Source organism: Gavia stellata, chromosome 9, assembly GCF_030936135.1.
Source record: "Gavia stellata isolate bGavSte3 chromosome 9, bGavSte3.hap2, whole genome shotgun sequence".
NCBI lineage: Eukaryota > Metazoa > Chordata > Aves > Gaviiformes > Gaviidae > Gavia > Gavia stellata.
Window position 1 is genome coordinate 5,923,578 of NC_082602.1, and position 26,019 is coordinate 5,949,596.

At 38.4% G+C, this 26,019-nt stretch overlaps 1 protein-coding gene across 2 annotated transcripts in view; it reads left to right on the forward strand.

Moving 5' to 3' along the window:
* Positions 1-26,019, forward strand: part of CTNNA3 (catenin alpha 3) — a 540,343-nt gene that overhangs the window by 508,104 nt on the left and 6,220 nt on the right. The window contains exons 16-17 of one of the 2 annotated variants that reach the window (XM_059820900.1): positions 10,678-10,783; positions 16,736-16,870. In XM_059820900.1, the coding sequence (XP_059676883.1) occupies positions 10,678-10,783; positions 16,736-16,870 (241 nt within the window). Of the gene's footprint in view, positions 1-3,396; positions 3,460-10,677; positions 10,784-16,735; positions 16,871-26,019 lie in introns of those variants that run through there. The other variant, XM_059820901.1, reaches the window with a different exon arrangement.

Here is a 26,019-nt window from a genome sequence, read left to right on the forward strand (position 1 = left end):
CAGGCTTTTGGCATTCATTTCTTTTTTCTTTTTTGAGTCCAGTGTAAAATCCACTGATAAAATAATTTAGTAACAACAACTAGCTTTGTGAAGCACTATGAAGTGCTTTTCATCTTCAGATCACAATGACAATTTTATATTGTTACAGCTTTTATATATATCTATAAAAATACATATTAAATTATATGGTGCTTTGTTTGTTTGTTTTTAATATATACACCTCCTGCAGCTGGTCTCAACTGGCTAGAAATTGGACATTTTCATTAACATGTTCCATCAGGGTTGGCAAGAGAAGACCAAATGACTTTGAGAAGATTTGAACTTTCAGATTTATAGGTGAAGGGAAAGCGTGTCTGTCTGTGTACAGAAGCGTAAGTATGGGAAGATCTCACAGTTCTTAGATTTTAATCTCTCTAAGTGTATGTAAACGTGCAGACACTTCTGTGCTTGGCTGTTGCACATAAAAATATTCAATGCATGTACATAGACATCAGAGCCAGACATGCATCCCTTTGATGCTTTGCTTTCCACATTCTGTTCTTGCTGTGATCAGTTTTGCCAGACTTCTAATTTAAGAACCTGTAGTCAGGGTTTCAGCTGCTCTTCTACCTCCCAGGCTGCATGTACAGCTCCTCACCTGACATACCTTCGCCTCCCCTCCCCTCCCCTCCCGTCCCTTCCCCTTCCTTCCCCTTCTCTCCCCGCTCCCCTTCCATACTATTTTAAGATGTAGTTCCAAATTATGAAGCATCTTTGACAAGTGACATAATGTTCACTAACTACTCGAGTAATATCAGCGTTTTTTCCCCTACTAACTATTTCATGATTTCTCAGTTTCAAAAGTGTCATGATTAGGATGATGGAGCAGCACTCTGCTGTATAGGACTACATTCTGAAGCAAGAATTCCTCGCTGTTATGCCATATGCTTCTTAAAACTGGACACCAGAAATAGCACTTCCAGTGACAGTTGCTTTGCAGTACTGTCATGTTCGCCTTTGACCCTGCAGCCGAGTTTTTAGTGCCTGGATTTTTCTAACAAAGTTTATACAGCTGACCAAATAGGGTATGTGAGCTTAGAAACAAGAGTGTTTTGTTCTTTTCCTGTTTAAATAGCTGTATTCCTACTCCATTAATCAAAGCAGAGAGGGGAAGAAAACACAGTCGATCATTAAGAAAAGGTGTCTTCTGTGTTTGTTTTAATATTATCAAGTAGTTTGTCCAAACAGTAATGCAAATGAAGGGCCTTTTGATTGTTGTTATGCAGTCACATTGTATTTTACAGGGTCAGAAACGCCCTGCTTTGGGAAAAGTGTGAAGAGGTCAGGAACAGACACTGTCAAGGGTGGACTTAAGGACTTTTGCAGACTGATAGCCAGGGACTGTGCCACTTGCAAGCAGCTGGGGGTGAAGGGGGAGGCAGTGCCATGCTGTTCTGTGGCGCAGTGCCTGAGGGGGAGTGGCAGCACACAAATGAGAATCGCTGTTGCGTAGGCCTGGCACCGAAGATGAACTACAGACAGACCATAGAGTCTTCATAATGTTTGTGAAATTACCAGAAGACTCAGATTTTCTTCAGAGACCACACAAATGATCGTGATTTTAGTGAAATTCAGAGAATTTTGGACATTGCTATCAGAATTTAAATCGGTAGTCACTAAAGGCCTTTGAAAAATCTGCTTCTGTATTGTCTGCTAAGTGCTGAGAAAATTTTTGATTGCTCTGTTTTGGTCTTGGGTGGCAAAATACAGGAAGAAAGAGCAACAAAAAGAAATAAATGACTGGGTTCCTCTTAGTGTAAAGGCTTCTAAATAATAGTTTTATTAATTTTGTAAAGCTGGTGAAAGCACAAGGGGTTTGGGGAGAGGATGACCTAAGTAAGAAAATGACCAACGTGAGATCAACAATGAAGTATCTAGATAGTAGAATCTGCCCCAGAGCAGAAGAAAGAAATCATAGGACTGATATAAACTTGTATTGATGTAAAAAAAATTGCTGTAAATAACAGTACTGTCTAGTTCCCATTTAAGTACCACACTGGTGTAAAGGATTTAATGACTCCTGTGGATTATTACACTGGCCTTAATTTTCAGTATTTCTTTAGCCACAGTTGCATTATCATTCAGTAAAGGTCTGGGAGAAGAGGGAAGTATAGTTGGCCTTCTGCCAATTTAACTCAAAGGAAAAGTCTGGACTTTTGAACTGTTTCTGTGTTTAGTATGTATCCCCACTTCTTTGGTTTCTTCAAAGCTAGCGCTGTAAAATTCATTGGGTTAGTTTCTGCAGGTTTATTCAGAAATTCTTTGTCACTTCCTGCTGTTCCCTGGAACAGAAGGTGGCCGCTTTGACAGGATAGATGCCTTCAAGATAAGACACGCATGATGTCATTGTTGATAGACCATGTAACCGTATGACTGTGTAAGTAACTGCCATATAATCCTCTTGTGCCACATAACCCAGTGACTGCAGTTGAAGAGGAATTCCCACATCAAGATTTTTCACAGAGCCTTAATGCTTATTGCACCATAATAAGCTGAAGCTTTAGGAAGCAAACCCAAACCTAATCCATTCCGTTGGCACTCGGTCTTCTCTTTTCTAAATTAAGGCTTATGTCTTTCCAGGAATTCTCCTACAGAGACCTCTTTACCGTAGAAAAGAGCAGAAGTATTACTTCTCCTCTTGGTTTACCATTTTCCCATTGCCTTTGCTTCTGCAGCATGCTGGTATTGATTCCTGATGGATTTGTGATCCGCTGAGACTCCAAATTGCTTCTTACTGTCCTGTTGTGTAGGGACTGACTTCTCCACTTGTGTCTGTGCATTTGATTTCCCTACCTGAGTGCACATATCCTTTTTTAATTGCATCTACTTTTTCTTCCATACTTTTCTCAAGATAATTCTTAATTCCAAGTCTGGCCTCCCAGCCTGTTCCCTTCCACACCAGTATGAAGTTTAAGTTCATTAAGCATTCTCTTTTTTCCTTCATTCAAGTCATAAAGAAAGAACTGAGCAGCACAGAAATGAAGGCAGATCCCAGTAAAACCAGGTTACTTCTCCTGTTTTTCCCTCAGTTGTGACAGCGGCCCTTTGATAACCAGTCTGTCTTGGAGTATGCTCTTCCAGCAGTTTTGCATCTCCCTTGCAATTATTTTGTCTAGACCACATATTCTTTAGGTACTTTATGAAAATACAACAGGAGGCAGTTTCAGAAGCCTATCTGAAGATACATGGTATTTAGAGTTTCTAATCTTTCCAGAAGCCGTAAAAGCTTATTTTACATTGGTCTGACAATATCTATCCTTGAAAGATCGTGTTGGCTGTTACTCATCTTTTTGTTATATTCTGCATGCTTCCAACTTGTTTGAGTATGAATTGATAGGATTTATTGGCTCTCAGCAGACACCGTTTGGAATTGATAGACAAAATGAGGTCGACTGCTCTGCCAAGCAAGAGAGTTTGAAGGGCAGTACTCAGAACTCCAACAGGGTCTGTGGCTGACTTCTGCATGCTCAAAGGTACCAATCCAATAAAAACCAGTCTTAACCAGATCAACCTATGTAATACTCATTTACAAAGTATATTTGTTTCATATATATCACCCCACTCTTGCTGTAAAAAAGTCTATGCTTTTGGACCTCTTCTCCCTTAATCATCTTTGAGGGAGACGCAGACCTGATATATTGCTGGTGCAGGAAGGCAATAAAGAAAAGGAAGAGAGACTTCTGTCCTAAACTCATTTTGTTTTCCAGAATTATAGAATAGTTAGTAATGTATGTGCTGTGTTCACATTGCCTGGAACTTCACTGACCTGTTCCTGGGTCCATATAATCCAGGTATTTTTGGAAGTCTTAAATTCCTTTACTCACAAAAGGTATTTGTAGCTACAAAATACTATTTAATACAGAGGGTTTACAGTCATTTACGTCATACCTTTTAGCGTTTCTTCACACTGTCCTTTTCTCAGCTGGCTACACTTTTATTTGTATGACATGTATTTTGTTAAAGTGTGGAACTGCTTCAAGCCATTACATCTGTAAACGTTGAGTCTGGGTTTGGCCTTTAGTCAGTTTCACTAGCAGTTTTGCTAGCATTAAGAATTTTTTTCTCCTAATTTCCAAACCTGTAAACTCAGACTGGGATAGAAAGTGAGTGAAACTAGAATCTTTCTTGCTCCTGTGTCCACAGCTGTAATGAAATGGCAAAGGTCAGCTCTGGGATCCACCTGTACAATCTACAGTTATGTTCTCCCTAACTGAATTTCCCGAGGGACTCTGCTGCCTCCTGTTTGTGTAGGTATAACTGATAGACACATGCAGCCAGGTGTAAGAAAAGGGGTTTTTGTTTACAACCTTTATTCTAAAAAGCATAATTTTCCGTTCTTGAACACCAGGCATTTCATGTAAAACCGTGCACATTGAGCTGGGAGGGGCAGACAAAACGATCTATAGAAATCTTAAACATAAGGTTACATCCCTCCTTCTGTGGGGTTTAGGCTTCTATTTTCATTTGGGATCTGTGAGTAAGTATAATTCCAGTCATTCCTTACAACAAAATAAAAAAAGCAAAATTGTGATAAAAGATTTGTTTAAAAATATTGCTAGGAGAGTAGTATATTCTAGTGATAGAGGGATTAGATTAGATATTTACTCAGGAACTGAGAGTTTCACTTCCTTTGAGCCTGGAGAGTTAAATCCATATTAGCAAGGAGCCTTATACCTGTAAATTCTGATTGCATACCCACTTTGTTTTTCTGAAGCACAGCTACTGCAGGAATTGATTACAGAACTGCAAAATTAATTCTCCAAGAAAAATAGAGAAAAAAGTGATTCACTCAGTAAGTCACTAGAGCTTTTGTAATGAGTGAGGTGTGAATCCTGCTTCCTTATCCCTGCTCCCAGGACTTCACACAATCACTAGGTTAAAAAAAGAAAAAACAAACTTAAGAAACAGCTCATGGAGTAGAGACCAGAATGTGTGATGGGAATCCAGATTTCTTAACTATGCTGGTATTAGAAGCATTTTGCAGAGCTTCAGTGGGAAGGTAGAAGAAAGTATTTGGTTGGGGACCAACTGCGGGAGGCACAAGTAGAACCGTGGACTGTAATGACAATTAACTAACTACTATAGTGTATATAATAGGTAATGAATTTGTTCAGGAATATCTTTCTGTCTCTGTGGATAAGGTCATGGATGTACCTTATAAAACTAAATAAACTGCTAGCAATATAGTAAATGCACTTTCCGCAAGAGTAGACGCGTACGTCAAGTAACATGATAGTCACCTGGATGAGTGCTCTGACCTTCTTCACAAAGTCAAGAAGTGTTCCAGGTGATTGCCATCAACCAGGAGCCCTTGCCAACAGTCAGCCTCATCCAGGCCAAGCCTGAACCCTCACTGGTGATACAAGTTGGGGCTGCTCAAATGGACATTGGTCTGGGGCTGGCTGGGATCGCCAGGCTGGATCCATTGCTGAGCTTTGACTGGAACAGCAAGGACCAAAGAGATAGATGTATTGCTGGGTCTGTACTGGTTTGGAGCTAGTGCCACCTTCCGCAGTGTCCACACACGCCTGGAATTACAGTGGGAGCTGTCAGGATTTGCTGAGCTGGAAATCAGGACTGGTAATGTAGTGGTCAGTTTCTGAAGCTCAAGAACTTCACGTGACGGAGACCACTCAGGTTGTGGTTTGGAGATGACAGTAGTTGCAAAGCTTAAGTTCACGCCTTGAAATGCTTGCAGTGCTATGAAATGCTTATGTTTGACGGTAGCTTATGGTGTTAGACGTATGTTAGGCAGGAGTTTGTTTTTTGAGACTGACTAGTCCGTAGAGCTCCCTATTGTTGTTTCTGGTGCAGGGGAAGTACAAAATGTTTGCTGAGGTGAGTACAGTAGTAGGGGTGAGCCACTCAGCTTTGCTCAGAGATGGAAAACTCTCTATTCCTGGAAAATGTGATGGCAAAGGCCTTTTGGATTTGAGGTAAGAGTACAAATTTCTGCTAACGTAAGAATGAAGATAATATTTTCAATCGTTACTTTTCCGAGTGAAAATCCAGTGTGAAGGAAAAAAGAAAATAATGCCAGATACTGATGCCTGCTAATCATTGTTGTTAAATTTAGGCAGACCGGGATGGAGTTGGCTCTGCAGATACATTGTTTATCATGGCTTGGAGCAAGAATGATTAGCTGGAGAGGCTTAGGTCTCGCTTTCACAATTTTCCAAACCCCTTGTCGTACAATTAACACGGTCCAGCTTCTTTTTCTGATTGTACCTTCCAAGAAACATGTCGGTGAAGCTTTTGTTTTCTCCTACAACAGCTTCATTGAGATACTGTAAACTGATTTCATTGTACACAATCTAACTACATTCCTTCTAGTTAGACTTAGCTGGATGTCTCTCTCAAATTATTTATTATCTATTGCTAGTTTCCTCATTGGATAGAACAGGTAGCATATAATTGCTCATAAATACAGTACTTTCTGTCTCATCTTTGTTTTCATAGCCTTGAATGTTTTATCAACTTAGTTAGCTAGTAAGGCTTTATGCTTGGAAATAGTGAAGTGTAAGGAAGATAGATACGTTAGATATTCCATGCAATGAATCAAAATCAGGCATTGTAAGTTTACTGTAGGCTGTGATCCCAGTGAAATCATTGGGAAAGAATTCTAGTGAATGCAGTAACGGAGTGTGTGAGATGAACTTTGGCTTTGAAAATTACGGAGACTGGAAGCAGGGGAAAAAAATAGTAAGATAAGGCTGACTTAAAAAAGAAGGTACATGGACACTATAGCAAACAAATTAGATTTTTTCTCATAGAAGAGGGAAGAAGATGGAAAACTCTGCGAAGGAGAAATTTTGTGGTGCTGTTGACCAGCAGATGGTACATGGTGGGAAAGATTTTATCTGTCTTTAAGCATCTGCTGTACGCGCATGAGCTAAGCTAATCTTAAACTTCTGCACGTAGATCCATATTATCTGTAGTAATTTGGTTATTCTTAACAACTGGACCAGTACCACAGTAGTCTCACAGATTAGGGAAGGGCTGCTTCAGCACCTGGTGGAGGAGAATCATGGACTACATTTGTAGAATGAAAAGGATGTTGGTACAATGATATGGAGAGAGAACTAAGTGAAATGCCTGAAAAAAATTCCAGACAGTGAGATGGATAGCTCAGGGAAATAGCCTCCCAAGTGAAGTCTTTTCTCATACTTCAAACTTGCCAGAAAAAATGAAAGTAAATATAAAACTGGTAGGAAGCCGTCTACCGGCTGGGGAAAGCAACCTAGATGATTTAATAGCCTTTTTGTGTCTCTAACATCTGGAATGAGGGAGTTAATCTGAGCTAGTGGCATTCTGAATCTGCTGATTTGGTGCTAAATCAGGAAAATTGAGAATTCACAAAATGCCCAGCTGCACCGATAATGTTAGAAGGCAACATGCATTGAAACTGGTAGTCACTCACCAAACAACAGGAAACTTGTTAAATTTAAAATAATAAAATTGTTGGACTGGAAGAGACCTCAGAAGGGGACTTCTTATTTAAGTCCCGTCCCATCATTCATAACAGATGGTTGAGATGCCACAACCTCCTGGCTGCTTTGTTCCAGTTCCTCATGATCTCAGCACCTCGCCTGAAACTTCTTTTCTAGAATGTAAGGTCTGTACTACCTCCCCTATCCACTACAGCCATGAAGCCCATTTGAAGATTGTTACCACCTGTATCCTACAGCCTGTTGCTTATGCTTCCTCCTTTGCCCCACTCCTAAGTTTGAAGTTTCTGTATCAAAGAAGGGTTTAAACACTTCAGTGTTTCCTTATTGGTCATGTTTAATGACATGTCCAATTATCCTATTTGCACAGTCTCCAATCATGTCAAAACTTTATTCATGGAAACCCATACAGAACTGCAACTGCAGTCTTACCAAAACCGAGAAAGCAAAAAGAAAACTTTGTTTTGGATATCCACCTATTTGTGTACCTTGGTGTGGCATTTGCTATTTTCATAACAGTACTACCTCATGGACTCTTGTTCAGCCTGACCCCCTGTAATAACCCCTGAATCTTTTTTTAAAACCTGTTATATATCTCTCTCTCTTGCTACGTAGTTGATTACTCGTGTCCAAATTTAGAGTTTACAGTTTTCCCCACAGAAATTTCATCCTGGTTTTTTTCTCTCCGTTTCTTCCATTTGGCTGGTGATTCAGCAGATTTGGTATACTCTCCCAAGTATTCTTTTAAAAAAGTATTTAGTGGATAGAATTGCCAAACATCGTAAAGTGGGACTAAGGGCTCATTATGCCATACACCAAGGCAATTAAACCTGTACTTTATTTAAAAGGGTCTGAATTTTACGTGAAGGTAAAAAAAGAGGCACAGATAGTGCTGCTTGGGTGTGTAGAAAAGGAGCCCTCTTTGTATGTGTAACTTACTTAACACATCATTGGTTTTTCAACACTGTTTAGTGTAAGCCTGAGGCATTACTATTCTAAGCATCACTATCTCTAAGCATTTATTTCAAGACGTAGCTGTGGTTTATAGCTCATAAGCATCCTGCCCCACATTTCTTAAGAGAATGTAGTAAAAACAACTTGAACCATTGGTGCAATTAGGTGGCAAGTAGAGCAGAAGTGTTGTCAGTCCTCGCTGCTGAGTGTTCCTCTAACGGCTCTCATGGTGTCCGTATTTGTGGTGGAATGAAATATTCTCTTTTCATTTGTTTGAAGTATCTTTCTTGGGTACAGTTGCTTCATTCTCGTTAGCCAGATGCTCTGAAGGACTTGCACAGGTACAAGAAAATTGCTAGTTTAACTGAACAGATTCACCTTCACAATACTCAGCCAGCGTATCTTCAGATGGCAAAAAAAACCCACCAGCTGGCTGATACAAGAATTACCTAAGAAGAACTTACTTGCACTGGTATGCCATCTCTCCTTTCCCTGCTTCATTAATTCTGGGTTACGTTATGTTCACCTTTTCTGTTGTTTGACTGGTAGACTCGGCTGTAACTTTCCGGGAGGGTACTGGACCGCTTATAGTTTGTACAGCACCTAAAGGACTTGCTGTGAACAACTGACATACCTATGGCCTTTGGAACTTGTCACAATGCAATGAGCGATGAAAAACTCATCAGGGGACTGAAACGGCGGGAAGGTTCAGTATGCAGTTGTAACAATTCAGTTGCGCAACAAAGGGTTAGAAGGCAAAAAGGTCAGGAAAGGCAAATGAAGGTATGGTGAAGTTTGAAGTACTTACTTAATTGTGGATGCATGGGATTGCATTTGCAAATCCATGCCTCACATTCACTATTATTCTTCTATAAACTCTGATCAATTTGCTAAGTAGGTTTTCCATAACAAGAAGATACCTTTCTGTAGAAAAACAGCATGTAAAATACCCGATTCTAGGTCGTTCCAAATGCGGGCTACAAAAGTTGAAAATAAGGAACTGTAATTTGTAAAGTATGCTTTTTCCCCAAGGATCAACAAATAGTTTGCTAAGCAGTATAACTAGTCAGGAAAAGAAGAGGTGAAACATTACCTGCCGTGTTGTGTTGTCATCGCTGTCTTTTTTTTACTGAATTGAATGTTTGTATAACTACATGTGATAAATTTTAAGGCTAAATGAGTTTTCTACTGGAATGGTTTGCCGCCATTACACATGACGTATTGACTTCAAGGAAAAAGAGTCTTCTCATTTGAACAAATATAGTCATTTTTTTAACCATGTTTTTCTACTTCCTTTGTCCAGTGCAGAACTTGTAAATTGATACGAGGCCTTCAGGAATTAAATGTTTATATAATAAAACTAGAAGTATTCTCATCAAGGATGTTAAATGCAACGTTGACTTTAGCAGGGTTGTTCGCTTTGTACATATGTGACGTATCTTCAACTGTTGGATTTTAGTTTAGCTGAAGTTTTTCAGCATTGACGAAGCTGAAGCACAGGAGAATGTGAAGATAATGGTTGTCAATATTAGCTACCTTAAGTAGTTACATTTTACTTCTTAGGTTCGAGAAACATTCTCATGTAATTAAAGAAGTTTTGGGGGTTGGGGGGGGCGGGGAGGGCATTTGTACAAAAAAAAGAGGTTGGCTTCTTGACAAACTGTTCACAAGAACGTTACGGTTTTCCTAAACTGAAAATTCGGAAAGTACTTTGAGATATGGCATATCTGTATTTTGAGAGGCATTTGTTCATATATTTCCATTCATGCTTGTATACACCAATTAAATAATAAAAAACCCCACAGCTAGTTCTTCTGCCCAGATACCATAATGAGTCTCAGACTACATCATTGTGCTGAAGTTTCTTAGAACATATTTGCTAGAACATTCCTGGAAGGGAAAGGAACATAAACTTCCTATAACCACAGGAAAAGCAAACAGCACAAATAAATACGCCCTTAAAAATCTGCATCCTCAGGATTTGGCATGGGTTATGCTTCCAGAATGAAAAAAGCTGTGTGACATCAGTCTCATATTTCTGCATCCAGTTGATGCCAAACAATACAAATTTGTGGGACATGAAAACGAAACAGTTGGGGTGGGTGGGGATTTAATTAATGTTGTTTCTGTATGGATTAGTTGTTTTATTCAATTGAGTTCTGTGCCTAATTTGCATGGATATGATTTATTCTCTGTTTTTGAATAATGTAATAGGGTTCTTTGGTTTCATTTGAAGGGGTAGAGGACCACTGAAGAACACATCTGATGTAATTAATGCAGCAAAAATGATTTCGGAGTCAGGATCAAGGATGGATGTCCTAGCACGGCTGATTGCCAATCAGGTAGGTTATTTATGCAGCAGTGTATTAAACTTTGTCACAGATTAATCCGTCCACAGAACTTCCAACACCTAAGAAGGTCACTTACAAAAGCACTTGCAACATTTTTAGATCTGCCTGTCTGATTTTCCTTTTCTTCTCAATTTCTGAAGCGATGGATATGGATACGGAGATCCTGTCTTAATTGTATGTGTGGATTCTCTTCTTCATATATGGCAACGTGTCTGTTTATATACACTTACAAACACACATAAATGTATGTGGACTTTAATATCACAGATGTATTTGTACATGTGAATAATTGTGAGCTCCTTTTTAGGCTATGAATGCAACCTTTTAGAGATACAGTATATACAAACATATACATATGTATGCATACATAAATACATATCTATTCATAGCTCCTTTAAGCTATGAACACGACATTTTAGAGGTATAGTATAGTCCATTCTTGACCTCCGTTGGTAAATTACCCAGAAACAACTTGGGTTGTTTCAGGTGAGTCAGCTTAGATGTGGGAACACAGAATTGCTGCATTGGCTCAGAGTTCTGCTGAGCGGGCTTTCTGTTCTGGACAGGTGCTAGGTCTCTGCACTGTGCTTAGTACGGTTACTGACTTTTCTTCTTTGTCTTTGAAATGACTTGTTTTCCACCCTAATCTCCCTCTGTATAGTTACAGAATCTGTGCTTTTGCTGTACCTAGATTATCTTTCTTCTATGTCTGCTCCCCAGCACTGGCCGTTTCTTTGGAGTATTGATGTCAAATGGTTTTCCATGTAAATACCCTTCTGGATAGTCAGAGTTTTGGCCACAACTACAGTCATTACTAGACATGTGTCAAACTTAACTTCTTAGTAAAAAAGAGAATCCTGCCTTTACTCCTCCTATTACAAAGATGCTTAATATGATCTTCATTCCTCAGATGGCTAGAAATCCTTTAACTTCTGTAACCTTTCTTTCCTTTGCCAAGTACGTCATCCTTTAAGTTATAAAGCTCTTTTCTCACTGTAGCTTTTTTTAATCTCCAAGGTATTTGTAAAGACCAATAATTCCTTTTCTCAGCCGTTATTTTGCCAAATGTCCTATGCCCTGCTCTCTTGGGGTCCTAAAATAAAATAAACTTTACATTCCTCTGGGCTACCTAATAGCTGTTCTCTGAATTTGGTCCAGACTGAAGGAAGCCTTCAAGAATTTGATGCCCAGACTGGAACATGAATTCTAATGAGGTTTTATGAGTGCCTTTCTCAGTAGCATTAATACTTTTTCAGTGGAATATTTCACCTGTTGCCTTTTAGTATCATCTAAATTATATGGAATTTTTATTCCATGTAAAGATGGATTTGAATGATTTGCTTTTCAGGTAACTGTTAAAAGATACAGGTCCTTGCATTCTTCCTGCGCATACTTTGCTTGACCTTTTTTCATCACTATCAAGCTTAGGCTACCCTATAAGCATTTGTTACCACTACTGATACTGTGATTTAATTAGGCCACATCACTTCACTTTACTATTCACAGTTGTCCCATGACTCAGCTGTTAACTCTGCCTCTGCAGTTAACCGGACCACAGTAATGTACGATAGCATTTTCAGTATTCAAAGCTATGTGCAAGGAAGAAAAGCAAAAACCTCGCTCTGTTTCCTCCATCTAGCTTCAGACCTGAGCAAGAACCCAGAATAAGCAAGCACTGCATAATGAAGAATCATTTTCGTATCTCTTTGACCTTTTCCTGTTCAGAAAACATTTTCAAATGAATGATTTTGGTTCACACTCCATGTAATTTCAGAGAATGAAAATTGAGAACTGTGGAATTACAGCATTCCTACATTTTTTTTTTCTGTTAGGAGGAAAAAAATTCCCCACACCACTCTTGCAGCATTTTATAAATCATCAGCCATAACAGCACCTCTCTGATACATTGGTCTTCATTTCAGATTTTTAGAAACCCTACTTGCTGTGTTTGTTTGAAGGAAAGGGACACAGTGTGGTACAATCAGCAGAATTCAGTTATGTTTCAGTCCATACAGCGCTTTTAAGATGACTCAGAGTTAACAGCTGTGAAAACAATCACAGTACAGCATCAACATAAACCTAGGCAAATGAATCAAAAAGTACAATGATAATAAATTTAGTTTAAATAAGATTGTTTCAACAACTTCATTGTCAAATTTGTGACCTGAAAACCCTAAGATAATTAAGGCAATTCATACATCCTGCTTTTAATGGAATGTGCTGTAGATGAAGATCTTTCTTTGTTAAAAGCCTCCTCGGTATTACAGTTGCTTTGCACCAGCAGGTGCTGCAGCCAAGGGACTTGTGCACCACAGCACAGCCCAGGCCTGGCCCTGCTCAGGTTAACTAACTAACTAACTGCTGTGTGGGTCACTAACTCCTCGATGTACAGTGGTCTCTTGGTCAGGATTAATACATCAAGGCAATAAAATTACTACCTTTGAATTCTGGAAGTGTAGGGATCAATATGCACTATCTCTTTGTATAGAACCAGGTAGTCTCCCGACTTAGAAGCTGATTTCATGTAATTTTAAAAAGTTTTCCTGAAAGTAAAATTAAAAAGGCAGCCTTTAAATTGATCAGCTGATAAATATGATGCAAGCAAATGTGCCAAAAAGAGCTCCTGATTACAGGGTCATTTTACCTAAAAGCTTACAGCTAACAAATAGTTGTACTAAAGTATACATTTTTTCTGACTTCATTAGCAAAGGGATGAAATCAAAAAGTAAAGCAAGAACTGTATTGTTTACAGTCAGAATTGTTTGTCTTGATCTTTTGTGCCACCACTGTGCCAGTGGCTTTTTCACTTGCATTGTCAATGTTGGTTTCACTGTGTTTTTAATCACTGCGTAATTTATCAAATCACTTGGAGGTTTCTGTGGACGTTATTTCTGTTAGGTAAAGCACCACTTTTGGATGCAAGTCAGTTCTGATCCTGTTCTTACGGAAAGCCCTTGTTAACACCCCACTGCCTTCAATATCGATGGGAAAGAACCTCTCATAATTTGCCAGGATCTCTAACTACGAATGTGAGGCATTATACTGGTAACCATCAATTGCCTGTGGGATGATTAAACTCAGAATTTATTAATTGTCCTTCTGTTGCAGCCTAGTGTTTGGTTTCACTAGTGAGCAAGTGTTGATTGTACCAGATGCTTCTGAACAATATGTAGAGGATTCCTTATGGAATATCCTCTCTACAGAGTACATTTCTTTCTAACATCTGTTTGTGGTTGATTGGGATATCCTATAAGGCATGAGGCTTTAATTTTTTTGTAGTACTTTATCCTGCTTAAAGTAGCATAGAATGTTATCTTTACCCCTGTAAATGCCTCTTCTTTTTATTGTGTTGGACCCTGCCGTGATCCTATCATCTTCTAAAATTTTATGGCTAAAGTACGTAAAAATGAGCACACTTGGTCAGACCGTAGGTTCATTTAGGCCAATATCCTGTTGCTGACAGTAGTTGATAGTGAATATATACAGAACTTGGTGAGATAATGGCATGCATTTCATGATACTTCCACAATATGGTCTCCCAACCTCCAGCAGCCATTCAAGAATTTACTTAACCAAACATATTTTTGATTCACTTGATACATTAAATAGTCCTTGATATTTTTTTCATTAATTTGTCCAGTAACTTTTTTAACCCATGTTAGCTTTTAGTATAACCATTCTGCAACTTAACAACACAGTGTTAAGAACAATCTCCTTTTGTTTTGAACTCATCCTAGTTACTTCTAATGACCTCTTGGTTTTGTATTGGAGGAAAGAATACCTGTCTTCGTGAAAATCTTTGTTGTCCTTTTCCTGTTTTCTTATGTATGTGCCTTGTAGTGGGCAAGGGAGAGGAAAGATGTACTGTATCTACACGGGGTAGTAAAGCTGTGGATATACCACAGAGTTGTACAGTTGCATAATTACTTTTCAGAAGTCTTTTCCTAATAAAGCCTAGCATTTGCTTTTTTTGAACGCTACTGAGCACTGAACCAGTGTTTTCACAGAACTATTTTAACCTCAAGGTCTTGTTCTTGAGTGGTAATTTGCTAGTCTTTGATGCATATCATCTTTAGCATTCTTAAAATGTTACACATTTCTTCTCTAATGGTATATAATGAAGACAGTAAATGTGACTGGCCTGCCAATATTATTATGTAAAAGAGTACTATATAATAAGGTTAAATTATTCTTATCTCTGAACTTCTGTAATTGACATTGTCACTATTTGAAGTGGATGAGACACTATATCGTCACCCTGTCTGCCCATCTCTTGAGTTTTTCCAGTGGAAAAAAGAAATACCACAGTGTATTTAAGGAAAGGAAAAATGGAAACAGGAAACATCACACCCTATCTTGATACAATTAGTTCTGATGCTTAAAGGGATTACAGTTGCATTTGACTGGAAGGAAAAGTTTTTATTAATTAAAATTAAATAAACAATATTCCAGTTTTCTAAACAGTCACTGAGATACCAGTATTTAAATAGTGATTTGTGCAGTTCTTAAAGCAGTGTTGAGTATGGAAGAAACAAAGATATTTCAGTGTAGTTTTCCATAATGCACTAACACTTTGAAAATGTCACACATAAAAAAGAGAGGATGTCAAGAAACTTTTATTTTTCTTCTAAACTATGCTAAAGTAAGAAAACATTTTAGTAACGGATCTAGCAGAATGACATTTAATTCATATTAATTAATTTTAAATTGTTCACTCTAATCTTTGTTATTCATTGTTATCTTTTCCTAAGTCTAAAACATGAACTTGTTTGCTTACCCAAACATACTGCATAGTCCTGAAGAGTAGAATCATCACCCCCTCATTTTAAACAAGTATCAAGTTTCTTCAGCAAAGCCAGTAGTTCAGGTAAAGTATTTCATGAATTAAGTAGAATTCGTTCTTTTTCTGACTTCTGGCAGGTTTTGGATTTACATCCATTGACCACAATTCCATAAGACCAAAAGTTTTTAAATAACTGTACAAAACCATAGATGATTGTTGCCACTGCAGTTGGTGGGAATGTATCTTTTCTTTTTTAATATACAAAGCTGAACACAATTTCCTGTCAACAGAAGGTGACCATATTTATAATGTAAGTACAGCACACAGGCTAAAAACACGTCTCTGAAAAACTGTAGGGATGTATTTCTTATTTATCATGCTCACTTTTTAGAGCTGTGGTAGCACGATAGGGACTCACCATTCACTTTAAGATCCCTTTGTTCTGCCAGAGCAATGAAAAGCAGCTTTAGAACAAATGCATACCAGGCCTTAAGTGTCTAACCTGGTACTCACAGAGCAGTATTTCCCCTCCAGGTACTCCAAGTATTTTGGGAGTTCACAGAAGTGAGGGTAGAAAGATGCTATTTTTATTAAAAAACCTGTGTTCTTAAAAGTACTGGAATCAGTGAGTTTTCTGTAAGACATTCTTACTTTCCTGTTCCCACCGATACAGAAGATCTGCAGATCAAGTTGAATAAACTCTGGATGGAACAAAAAAAAACATAGATCATATTGTAAGATAAAGCATAATTTCATAGAAATGTTAACATTGCTCTGCATTTATGTTTACATTTTCCCATATAAGTATCACTGTTAAAGTAGGTATATTCTTAAAAAGAAATCATAACCTCTTAGGAAGGGAAAGTAATTATTCCATACATTAAACAATTTGTTTACAAATATTGCTAAGGCAAGCACAGCGGTGTTCAATAAAAAGTGAATATGGGGAAGTTTAGGATTATTCTGCTTCTCCAGTTATTTTGTTAAAAAGCTTCACAAGAGGAATGAACTACGCAACCTGATACAGCTGCAGTGAAAAGCAAGGCTACACTCACATACAATTTGAATCCTCCTCAGTGAAGTATTAACCTGATGTCTGAGACAAGATTTTGAATCAGCAATTGCTGAAGTGCTTTATTAATTGTTTTCTTAATCTTCAGTGTCCAGACCAATCGTGCAAACAGGATTTGTTGGCTTACCTAGAACAGATCAAGCTGTACTCCCATCAGCTCAAAATCTGCAGTCAAGTTAAAGCAGAAATCCAGAATCTAGGTGGAGAGCTCATCATGTCTGCTGTAAGTAGAAGAATGGTATAAATTACTCTGTTAATTAAAATAAATCTTAAATTTGAGTTGTGCTTTCCTGTGCTTGCTTCTAGTGTAGTCCTGAATCTCTTTATTTCCCACTGTTTTTACACTCATTTTAACACAGAGAATCTAAGATGGTGAAGCATAAGACTGGTGGCTTAAAAGGAATAGCAATCACTTGCTGGTTTTTTTCTTTTAAATTCTCAAAACTTACTACTCTTCACTGTTATTCTGGAGTAATTTGGTTTTAAGAACTGTAACCCATTTTAAGATAGTGGTTCATTTACTTACATATATGGAGTATGCACGTATGTGTGTCTGTACACAAAAAGAAATCCCCTGAGATGTACTTCCAGTTCAGAAGGAAATGATGAAGGACATTCTACATCTCTACAGAAATAAAGAAAAGAGCAAGGTGACTTGATTCTTGAGTAGATTTCTTGATTTTGTGTTAATTTAAAAGTCATTAGCTCCATTACAGCTAAATATCATCAGCCATGGAAAAGATACTGTTTATGATTGTGTGGAACTTTTATGCACTTGTCCACAGCACAAATCTGAGCACAGGCATTCATATAATGCCTTCACCTTACATATTCTTTGATTATTAGTGTTATTACCTGTAGTGTATGGGATTATGATTTCAAGACATAAAATCTGCTAAATGGTACAAAAAACAGGTAACAAAAGCTTACCACCCCACATTCTTGCCATTTAAATCCTTTCCTCTTCATGATAACTTCACAGTCACATAGTCTGGAACGTATATACGACTAAAACTTTTAGTATATTTTATATGGTTTATAAACTAATCAGAAATTAAGCCTCTGTTGCTGATGTGAGATTTGAAACACTGATTTTTGTAGGGCATTTTTCTTGGCTATTTCAAATGATAATTCAGAGACCATATTGAAACCTCTGGAACCTACAGATAAGTAATTTTTAATTGAATGTATACTTTCTGAAGCAAGTACTTGTTTTCACTTGGCTGGTAAATTAATCAAGTTTATCTTCATTATCTGTTTCTTCTTTCTTTTTACAAGCAGTTAGGTTAGTTGGCCTTGGAAAAAGTGACAAAGTTCTGCATTAGAAAGCACAGAGGTTCTCTCTCTCTCCTTTCCCCCCTCCCCCGCCTCACACACGCACACACACAGAGAAGATCAGATCCCAGAAGATCTGGGAGCATAGTAAGGAAAAAACTCTATAGAAAATACGTGGATGAAACATCTGTGTCCTGATTGTCTGCCAAGTATCTGCTCAGGCAGCTGAATTTCACTACTCTTGCCGAAAGGTTTTTTTATGGTTTACGCAACGTTACTAAATCTTCAGATTTTGTTCACATAAAATCAATAGTAAAGTTCTTTTTTCAAGGAGTGAGAACTGTAGCTGGAATAGGATTATATTCTCACCAGTCCTGACCTTCTCATTTGTCTGTTTATGCTAATAAAGAATGAGAATCAGAAAAAGAGTCAGGCATGACTAGGAAAAAAAAAAAAAACACGCATGCCTTTGCAGAAAGTACAAATTTTCATTATAGATTAAGTAAAAAAATTCATGAGTCTCAAAATACCTGAAGCTGTATTCGTCCTGTGGACCACAAAGATCTGCTACAGGAAAAAGTGTATTAGAAAATAATCATACTTACAGGTTGCTCCGTGTTTTGCTTTCACTGTTTCCCTGCGATTTCTCTCTACCCATGTACATGCATGCTCAAGATTGAACTACCTGATCCTGGGTCATCCCTCAGCTGTCTGTCCTTGGCTCCTCGCAGTTCCCTTTTGTTATCTCCTGTCTCCCTTGAGAGCTGTGATAGGTGTATGCAAACGGAAGAGCTGAGGAGGAAAGCTCCTCTCCTGTGAGAAACTGCAGATTTCCACATTCAGATGGTTAATACCAACTTCCACACTGGCAAGTCAACTTTGCAGTACAATGTGAGAATGATTGAGCTAAAGCTGGTGACAGACCACAAATCCACATGTAAAAGCACTGTTGTATGAATGTGAGATGGCACTTACATCCACCCCACACTCCCCTTCCTCCGACAATAAGAACTGGGATCTCGGATTTAAATTGGCCTTAAGGAATTTTAAAGGTTTTTTCTCACAAGAAGAGTAGTGGCTCATGAAAAAAAAATCCTCTATTGAAGCCTAAAGACCAAGTCAGAAAGAATAGAGGGATGAAGAGCAGAGGATGTAAGTCTTACTCTACGATGTATTTGTAGCTCTGTAAAAGAAAAAACTGTCTTCTTGAAATAGAGCTAAGTCACAACATCTGTCTTACCAGTATCTTCTTCTGGATGAAGCTATGCAGGAGAAAGTAAAGTAGCCATAAAATGGTATTACAGATTAACCTTATACACTGCTATATAACAGTGGTCAGTAATGTCACAGTATAACGGCACTTGTATCTCTGTCAACAGGAAAACTGATTCTCATCTATAGAAGTACTGTACCTAAGGAGATAGGGGTGACTGCCAGCATAGTTCAGTTTGGGACTTACTCCCCTGACTACAAAGAGCATTATGCATATGAAAAAGTATTGTTATAATCCACAAACACAGCTCGTAGTCATTCGCTATAGCACCTTATCCTCTTTAGCTGTTTTTCATCTGTGTCCCTTGTGCCCTTGTCTTCCCTGTTACACTCCTGACAATGACATTCCTTTCCTGGAGCGTTTCTTACCCCTACCATATCGTTAGTGTAGGCTAGATAGGCCAGTTTGCCTGGGGCAGTCAGAATGCTTGGGGCGAGTATCTAGCTGATAGTCCTCCTAACTGCTCTCCTCAATTAGTGACTTTTTTGACTTCAGGCCATATAATCTTGTAGTCTCTTACCCCAGTTGTGTGGACACCTGCCTTTCTCACTGCCCTTCCCTGAGCTCCAGTAACTTCATTCTACTCAGTGGCACAGTAATGCTCGGAGCCCCAGTTACGGTAGTTACAAAGGGTCATGCACAGAAAAAAGAGAGGAAGAGATGGGTGAATCATTAGCTTCTAATTCTTCATCCACTGAGGATTGGTTTTTTTCATTCATTAAAAATTCCTTGATCAGTATTTAGTCTTTCATAGTCCTATAAAATAATTACATTTTTAAATAATGCAGCTAGCATTGCCAATTTGTAAGCTGCACAAGTAAAAATGGTGAGGATTCAGTAAGTCTTCACTAGGTGTGATTAAACATGAAACGGACAATTCCATCTATTAAGTAAAGTAGAATAAATTTGTGCCTCTTCAGGCAAAAAAATAATTGGGTAACATTTGCAGTATGCAGATTGACAGTAATTGCATTCATTTATGTAGATAATCTGATAATTCATTTACAAGTACCGCACAATGATAGGCTTGCACATTGACAGCTTACTTTTTTCCCCAAGAGTGGCTTTAAATAAAGAGAATTATATTACAGGCCAGAAAATTAACATATCTTACATGTGAGCTTTGCACTCTGACTTTTGCCAGGCAATTCTGTTTTGTGCTATTTATAGTCATGATCCTCTTGTATTTCATTTTAGATTGTAAAAAATAAGGGAGACAAAGCTTTTTGGCCTTAAAAAGGAAACAAATCTAGAAGAGAGTTCTCAGAGTTACAGTCTCACAGAATTTGATAAATGGCATAGAAAAGATCTTTCAAGTTAGCCAGCCTTACCTGTGCACTGAAGGCTGTTTCACTCTATTTTTCCTGCAAATGTCTCATTTGATTTATCTTTGACTCTTCCTGTTGGTATTTCAAGAACCAGACTTACTTAAACAGTGACGTAAGCCCACTTTTGTGCCAAATTTAGGTACTTCAATACTTCTAATGTCATGCTGCAAAGCTGGTTTTAAATGTCTGTTTCACTTACCGAGTTACCACTGAGTGCCCATGCCAGTTAAATCGAAAGTTGCCTGCACGGTATTGCTAGGAACATGTTTCAGCTTTGAAGGCTATACTGCAGATAAAAACACATGGAGTCAAAACCATAAGCTAGCATATAGAAAAATACAAGTCGGGTATCTGTAGCTGCCACCAGGCCTTTGGCTGACATAGTTGCAGGCCTTGGATAACCACACCCCAGGAAAATCACGTCTCAGCCAACATGCAAGTACTGTGGCAGGCAGCTGGCAAGCTGCTCAACGCCGCCGTTACAGTTGGAGGTTTTCAGTTACTGCTGGAGAGGAGCCACACAGCAAGAGCTGGCATTTTGCTGAACTCTTCAAGAGCTGCAGGGGAGGAGATGGGGTGCAGCGCATTTCAGTTCCTTTTAGGGTTTCTGTTTGGGTTTGCTTTTTCCTCCTAAAGGAGAAGCCAAGAAGGGCAGAATGGCGTCCTAGCTGCAGCTCCTGTAGGACTGAAGAATAGGAACAAAGGGCTCAGCAGCAAGCTGGCAAGCATATTGAAATATTGGCTACTGTAACAGCCTACTTGATTTATTATATGTAGACAGCTTGTTCCACTGACTTCAGTACTGCTGTCCTGCTTTTACTGCTGTGCGACCTTCAGTGAAAAGATTGCTCTTTTGCCTTGCTTTAAGTCCATAGCTGCTGTTCTGACAAAGCTGATGCCTGTGTGTGCCAGAGGCACAGCTACTGCTCCTTGTTCGGCCAGTTTGTTTCTCCTTGCTGGTATTTCTCTGTGTCATTGGGAGCTTGTAGTTAGGTATGTTTGTACTAATGGGGAAGGCTATTTGTAGGGCCTTACACTAGGTATAAAATGACTTCTTACGTTCGTATTTGATTCTGAAAATACTAAAATGCTAATTTTCTAAAAGTTGATGTTAACCCCTACTGAGAGCTGGTATATTATTTAAAAATTTTCTTTTACTGAGAGGTGACAGAAATGTTCCACTGAGGTTTTTTTATGTAGTAACACTACATCTTTCAATGCTTTTGCCTAGCGTGTGCCAGTAGGGGTGTGTGTGTATAGAACTCCTGGCCTTTGGAAGCAAAGCAAGGGATATGGTTTTTCCTGTTAATTACTTACAGATAGATCAGTTGTTATTCCTTTCTAAACTGCATCTACCGAGAAAAACTAATTTAAAGCAGCAAGAAGTGTTACTGGTTAAGTGCACTACAAAACGGTTAACTTTCCCTAGTAATAATAATCAGGATGTATTTTACAGTTCGTAGCCACATGTAAAAGATTACTGCAACAAGCACTCCATTTCTTCACTAACTAAAGCAACTGATGGAAACAGCAAGGAAAGGATTTATATTAAACCATTATTCTGTTTTTCTCAAGGACCTGTTTTTTTAAAAAATAGTTTCCTTTTTTTAAAACTTTCTGCAAGTGAAAGCAGCAGTACTTGGGAGGGACTGAGCTAGCCGCCTGTCTAAGTGTATGTTCCATTATGGTGTTTCAGGGAAGGAGTGTTACAGTACTTATGTAAGTTGTTTATCATTTAACTTGGACACAGGGCCTAGTCTAATTATAGAACTCAGTTTCTGTTCTTTGAATCCTACATAGCCTGAAGCAGATTCTGGTAATGGTTAGTTACTTAGTTCATTAGATTCAATTTCCCCACCTGAAAAATGGGTAAAATGCAGAACAAACCCCAGATACACACAGAGAGGTGTATAATGTAATTACTGGATAGACAGAGATAACCAATGGAATAGCCACATTTTTAGGAAAACACAGCTGACTGAAAATAAACACCCCCAGATTACCCACCGAAATGGTGAGGCAGATTTCCCGAGGCCAGTTCTACAAATTGGGATGAAATCTCTCTGATATCCCAAAGGGAGAGCATGGCAAAGCAGAGGTGAGCAGAACGCTGAAGGAACAGTGTCCAGTAATGGGAAAAAAGAATCACAATGGCCAGTCTCCCTTTGGCTTACTTTATATATAACCTGTACTGGGGTTGAATCCATGACAGGTTTCATGTATCATCTGGCAGTTACATGAAGAAATGTGGTAGTTAATGAAGTGCTCCGAACTCTTGAACTTTTCCCTGTGCTTTCTTGAACACCCGTCTTCCACTGTCACTACATTAAAATCTCCATTTTCATTAAAATGAAATTATCACTAGTCTGGATGGAGAAAAAACTGTGGAAACGTAAATATCCTCAGCTCAGAAAACAAGGCAAGTAACTAGTGCTAAAATCCTGGCCCAGGCCAAGGAAAACTCCAGTGTCTTCAACAGTCAGGATTTCACTCTTAATAATTTACCTGTTTGGATTGTTCTGCTACTTTTCATCTTACGGGATTAAATCACTTTATTTTATATAGCAACCTTAATGAAAGAACCATAAAATAATTCACAACAACAAATTGTTACACATACTAAAGAAGTGGGAAGAAAATGAAAAGCACAATGTAATAAGTACTCCTTAACCTTAAATGCAGCATTACTCAGAAGCTCACTACTCTTCCTAGAAATGTAGAATTCATGTTATTTTCAGAAGTAGTTATCAAAGAAATAAAAACTCAGTCTGACAGTATTAGTGTAATAAAGAAAATTTGCTTCTAGGAATGTATTTAAAACTAGCGCTTCAGTTAACATAAATGTGTAATACCTGACCTTGTTTCTCAAAGAATTTTAAGTTCAGACTTCAAACACTGATTAAAGAAAGAACTGCATATTTGATACTCAATTCTTTGTTTTCACCTGTATGAAAAATGGAAGTCTGGTTGAACTGTCAGTAGGACTTGAGAGATTGTAAACAGCCAATTGATAAATCCGTGCAGGTCCCCGCAAAAAAATTAATGCTCGCAGCAGACCAACCCAGAGTATCACAACTGGGGTTCTAGCAGACTTGCACGTTACATATCAAGAAATGTTTTGTGAGTGCTGTTTAGCGTAGTGCCTTACAGCTTTATTCCAGAGGGCAGTTGTCTGCCACTTCTTATGTCAAAGAGACAGCGTCTGCAAATCTGTGCTCAGAATGTGAGCAGGAGACTGACTGACTTACATGCTTTGAGAATAAGGAAATTCTCTATTTGCTTAACTGCTACAGAAGCAACTCCTAGTGACACATGACAAGACAAGCATTTCTTAATACACTGAACAGAAAATACTTTGACAGAGTTTCTTTAAATTCTGTCATGATTCTCTTAATCATTTTAAATATTAAATAAAAATAACTGACCATATCAGTTATTGTATTTTTAAACTTCTTATAGTAATAGATTGCTACTACTGCCAAGACATGAAATTATTTTACAAAAATGTGAAAAATATAATGGATGTAAACAAATTGAAAATAAATTTTGAAAATGCAGGTTTTTTCTGAACTCCCTTTTCTTCAGCTTTGTTACTCAGCGGAGAGTTTGCTTACTTGCACACAGGACTTAGGGGAGTGTAAGTGCTGGAAACGAGAGAGAGTTGATTTCAACATGAGTGCTGCCAGTCTCATTTTTGGAGGTGGTGGGGTTTGGCTAGTTGTTGGGGTTTTTTTAAAATTACTATCTTCAGGTCTGTATCTTCTGTGTTTCACCACAGCGTGAAGTTACAGTGGTTATAGAATCATTACGTATTCCTTTTGCAATGGAAACAAAGTACTAATACTTGCAGGACAGATGACATACATATTTAAATGAAGAAAGACATAGCAAGGGATGGTTTCCCTAAGTCCTTTAATGAATTACTGTCTTGACTGACACAATCAGACCTGTGAAATGTGCAGACTGGAACATTGTGCCTCCATGGAAAGTGCCAAAAGAGTGAAAGTGGGAGTCACGGAAAAATAAAACAGCTTTTAGTTTGGGGTTGGTTGGTTGGTTTGCTTTGCTAGTGAATCTTTATCTAGCACATGCTACACATTGAAGAGTTTGCAGCTACATCTCTCTAAATGAAATGAACTTAAATGCTTGATGAATATTTTATCAGTCTTTCATTTATGCCAAGTTTCATTTCATCAGTTTTCCTGGATACAAGACCTTGAAGAGCCTGCTGAATATCTGAGATAAAAGCATCCAAGTGAAGTACATTAGATTTATAGAAGAACAATAGATTTACACCAAACTCTGTAATATTACTGTCATTGAAGTATAAAAACAGCTGCTCTCTAGAGACAAAAAGAAGATGAAATGTTTGGCCTGATTCTTACCATCTGTAGTACATGTCCAAGAACATCTTCTAAAAGCTTCTCCAAAATTTCGAATGCAGTTAAGAAATACCTTTTCTTTTTCTTCTCCCCTCACAATAGGCACATTTTCTGTGAAGAAGTAGACTAGTGTGAGATGCAGCCAGAAAACTGAGGGGGAATGTGGACCCTAAGACACTGCAAATAACATGGAAAGCCTAAAGGGCAGCATCAAGTCCCCCTGTATTTCATTGCCTATGCAGAGATGCCAAGAGCAAAGTAAAATTAATGGCAATTGCTGCCTGTCCTGACATACACCACCTACACACGCCCCCACCTCATCCCCCCCCACTATGGTAACTGCAGCAGAACCCCTAATTCAAACAGCCTCAGTGGTAGGTTGTCTGCTTTTCAGCAGGGAGGCACACAGGAGCTCTTTTTTGTGTTTTTGTTTTAGGTGTCTGTTTCTGCAAGCCTGTTTGTATCTCAGGGCATCTTTTGTAGAGCTTAAATAATATGGCAGAGGTTCAGTTCCTCTGGCATGGCGAGGGGGCAGTGGAATTCAGTCACTTCAGTTCAGTACAGGTGTACAATTGGGTTTGTAATTCACTCTTTGGATTTTTAGCATTAAAAATGCCGGAGTTGATAGGTCTCCGCTCCCCAGAGCTCATGTCAAATTAATGAGACTAACATGTGACGTATTGGTTTTTAATTACAACCTCATCAAAATTAGAGACCCATGAAATCTGCTATTTGTTTATAATTAGATCATACAGTTATGATTAGAGTTGAAGAAAAAGTTTTCTTGATCACAATGGTGTGGTGAAGAAGCTGTGGACTGTTCCACAGCCACGGCCATTTTGTGAAAGGAGCTACAGATGCCAGAATGAGATGTGAACCAACTGTTGTTTCCACAAGAGAGGAAAGGCAAATAAGTTGTAACGGTCTCCCGAAAGGATTCCACTTCATTATCCAGCTTTCATGGTATAAACTAGAGTCACAGAAAAGCTGGATGAAGTTTTGGCACAACCTTTATCCTGCCTGGATGCTGCTAACCATGCCTTCTAGAAGCTTTTTCCCTTCCATGCAAAGAGATGGTTTTTTCTCCCCACTCTGGAGCAGCAGTCACTAGACC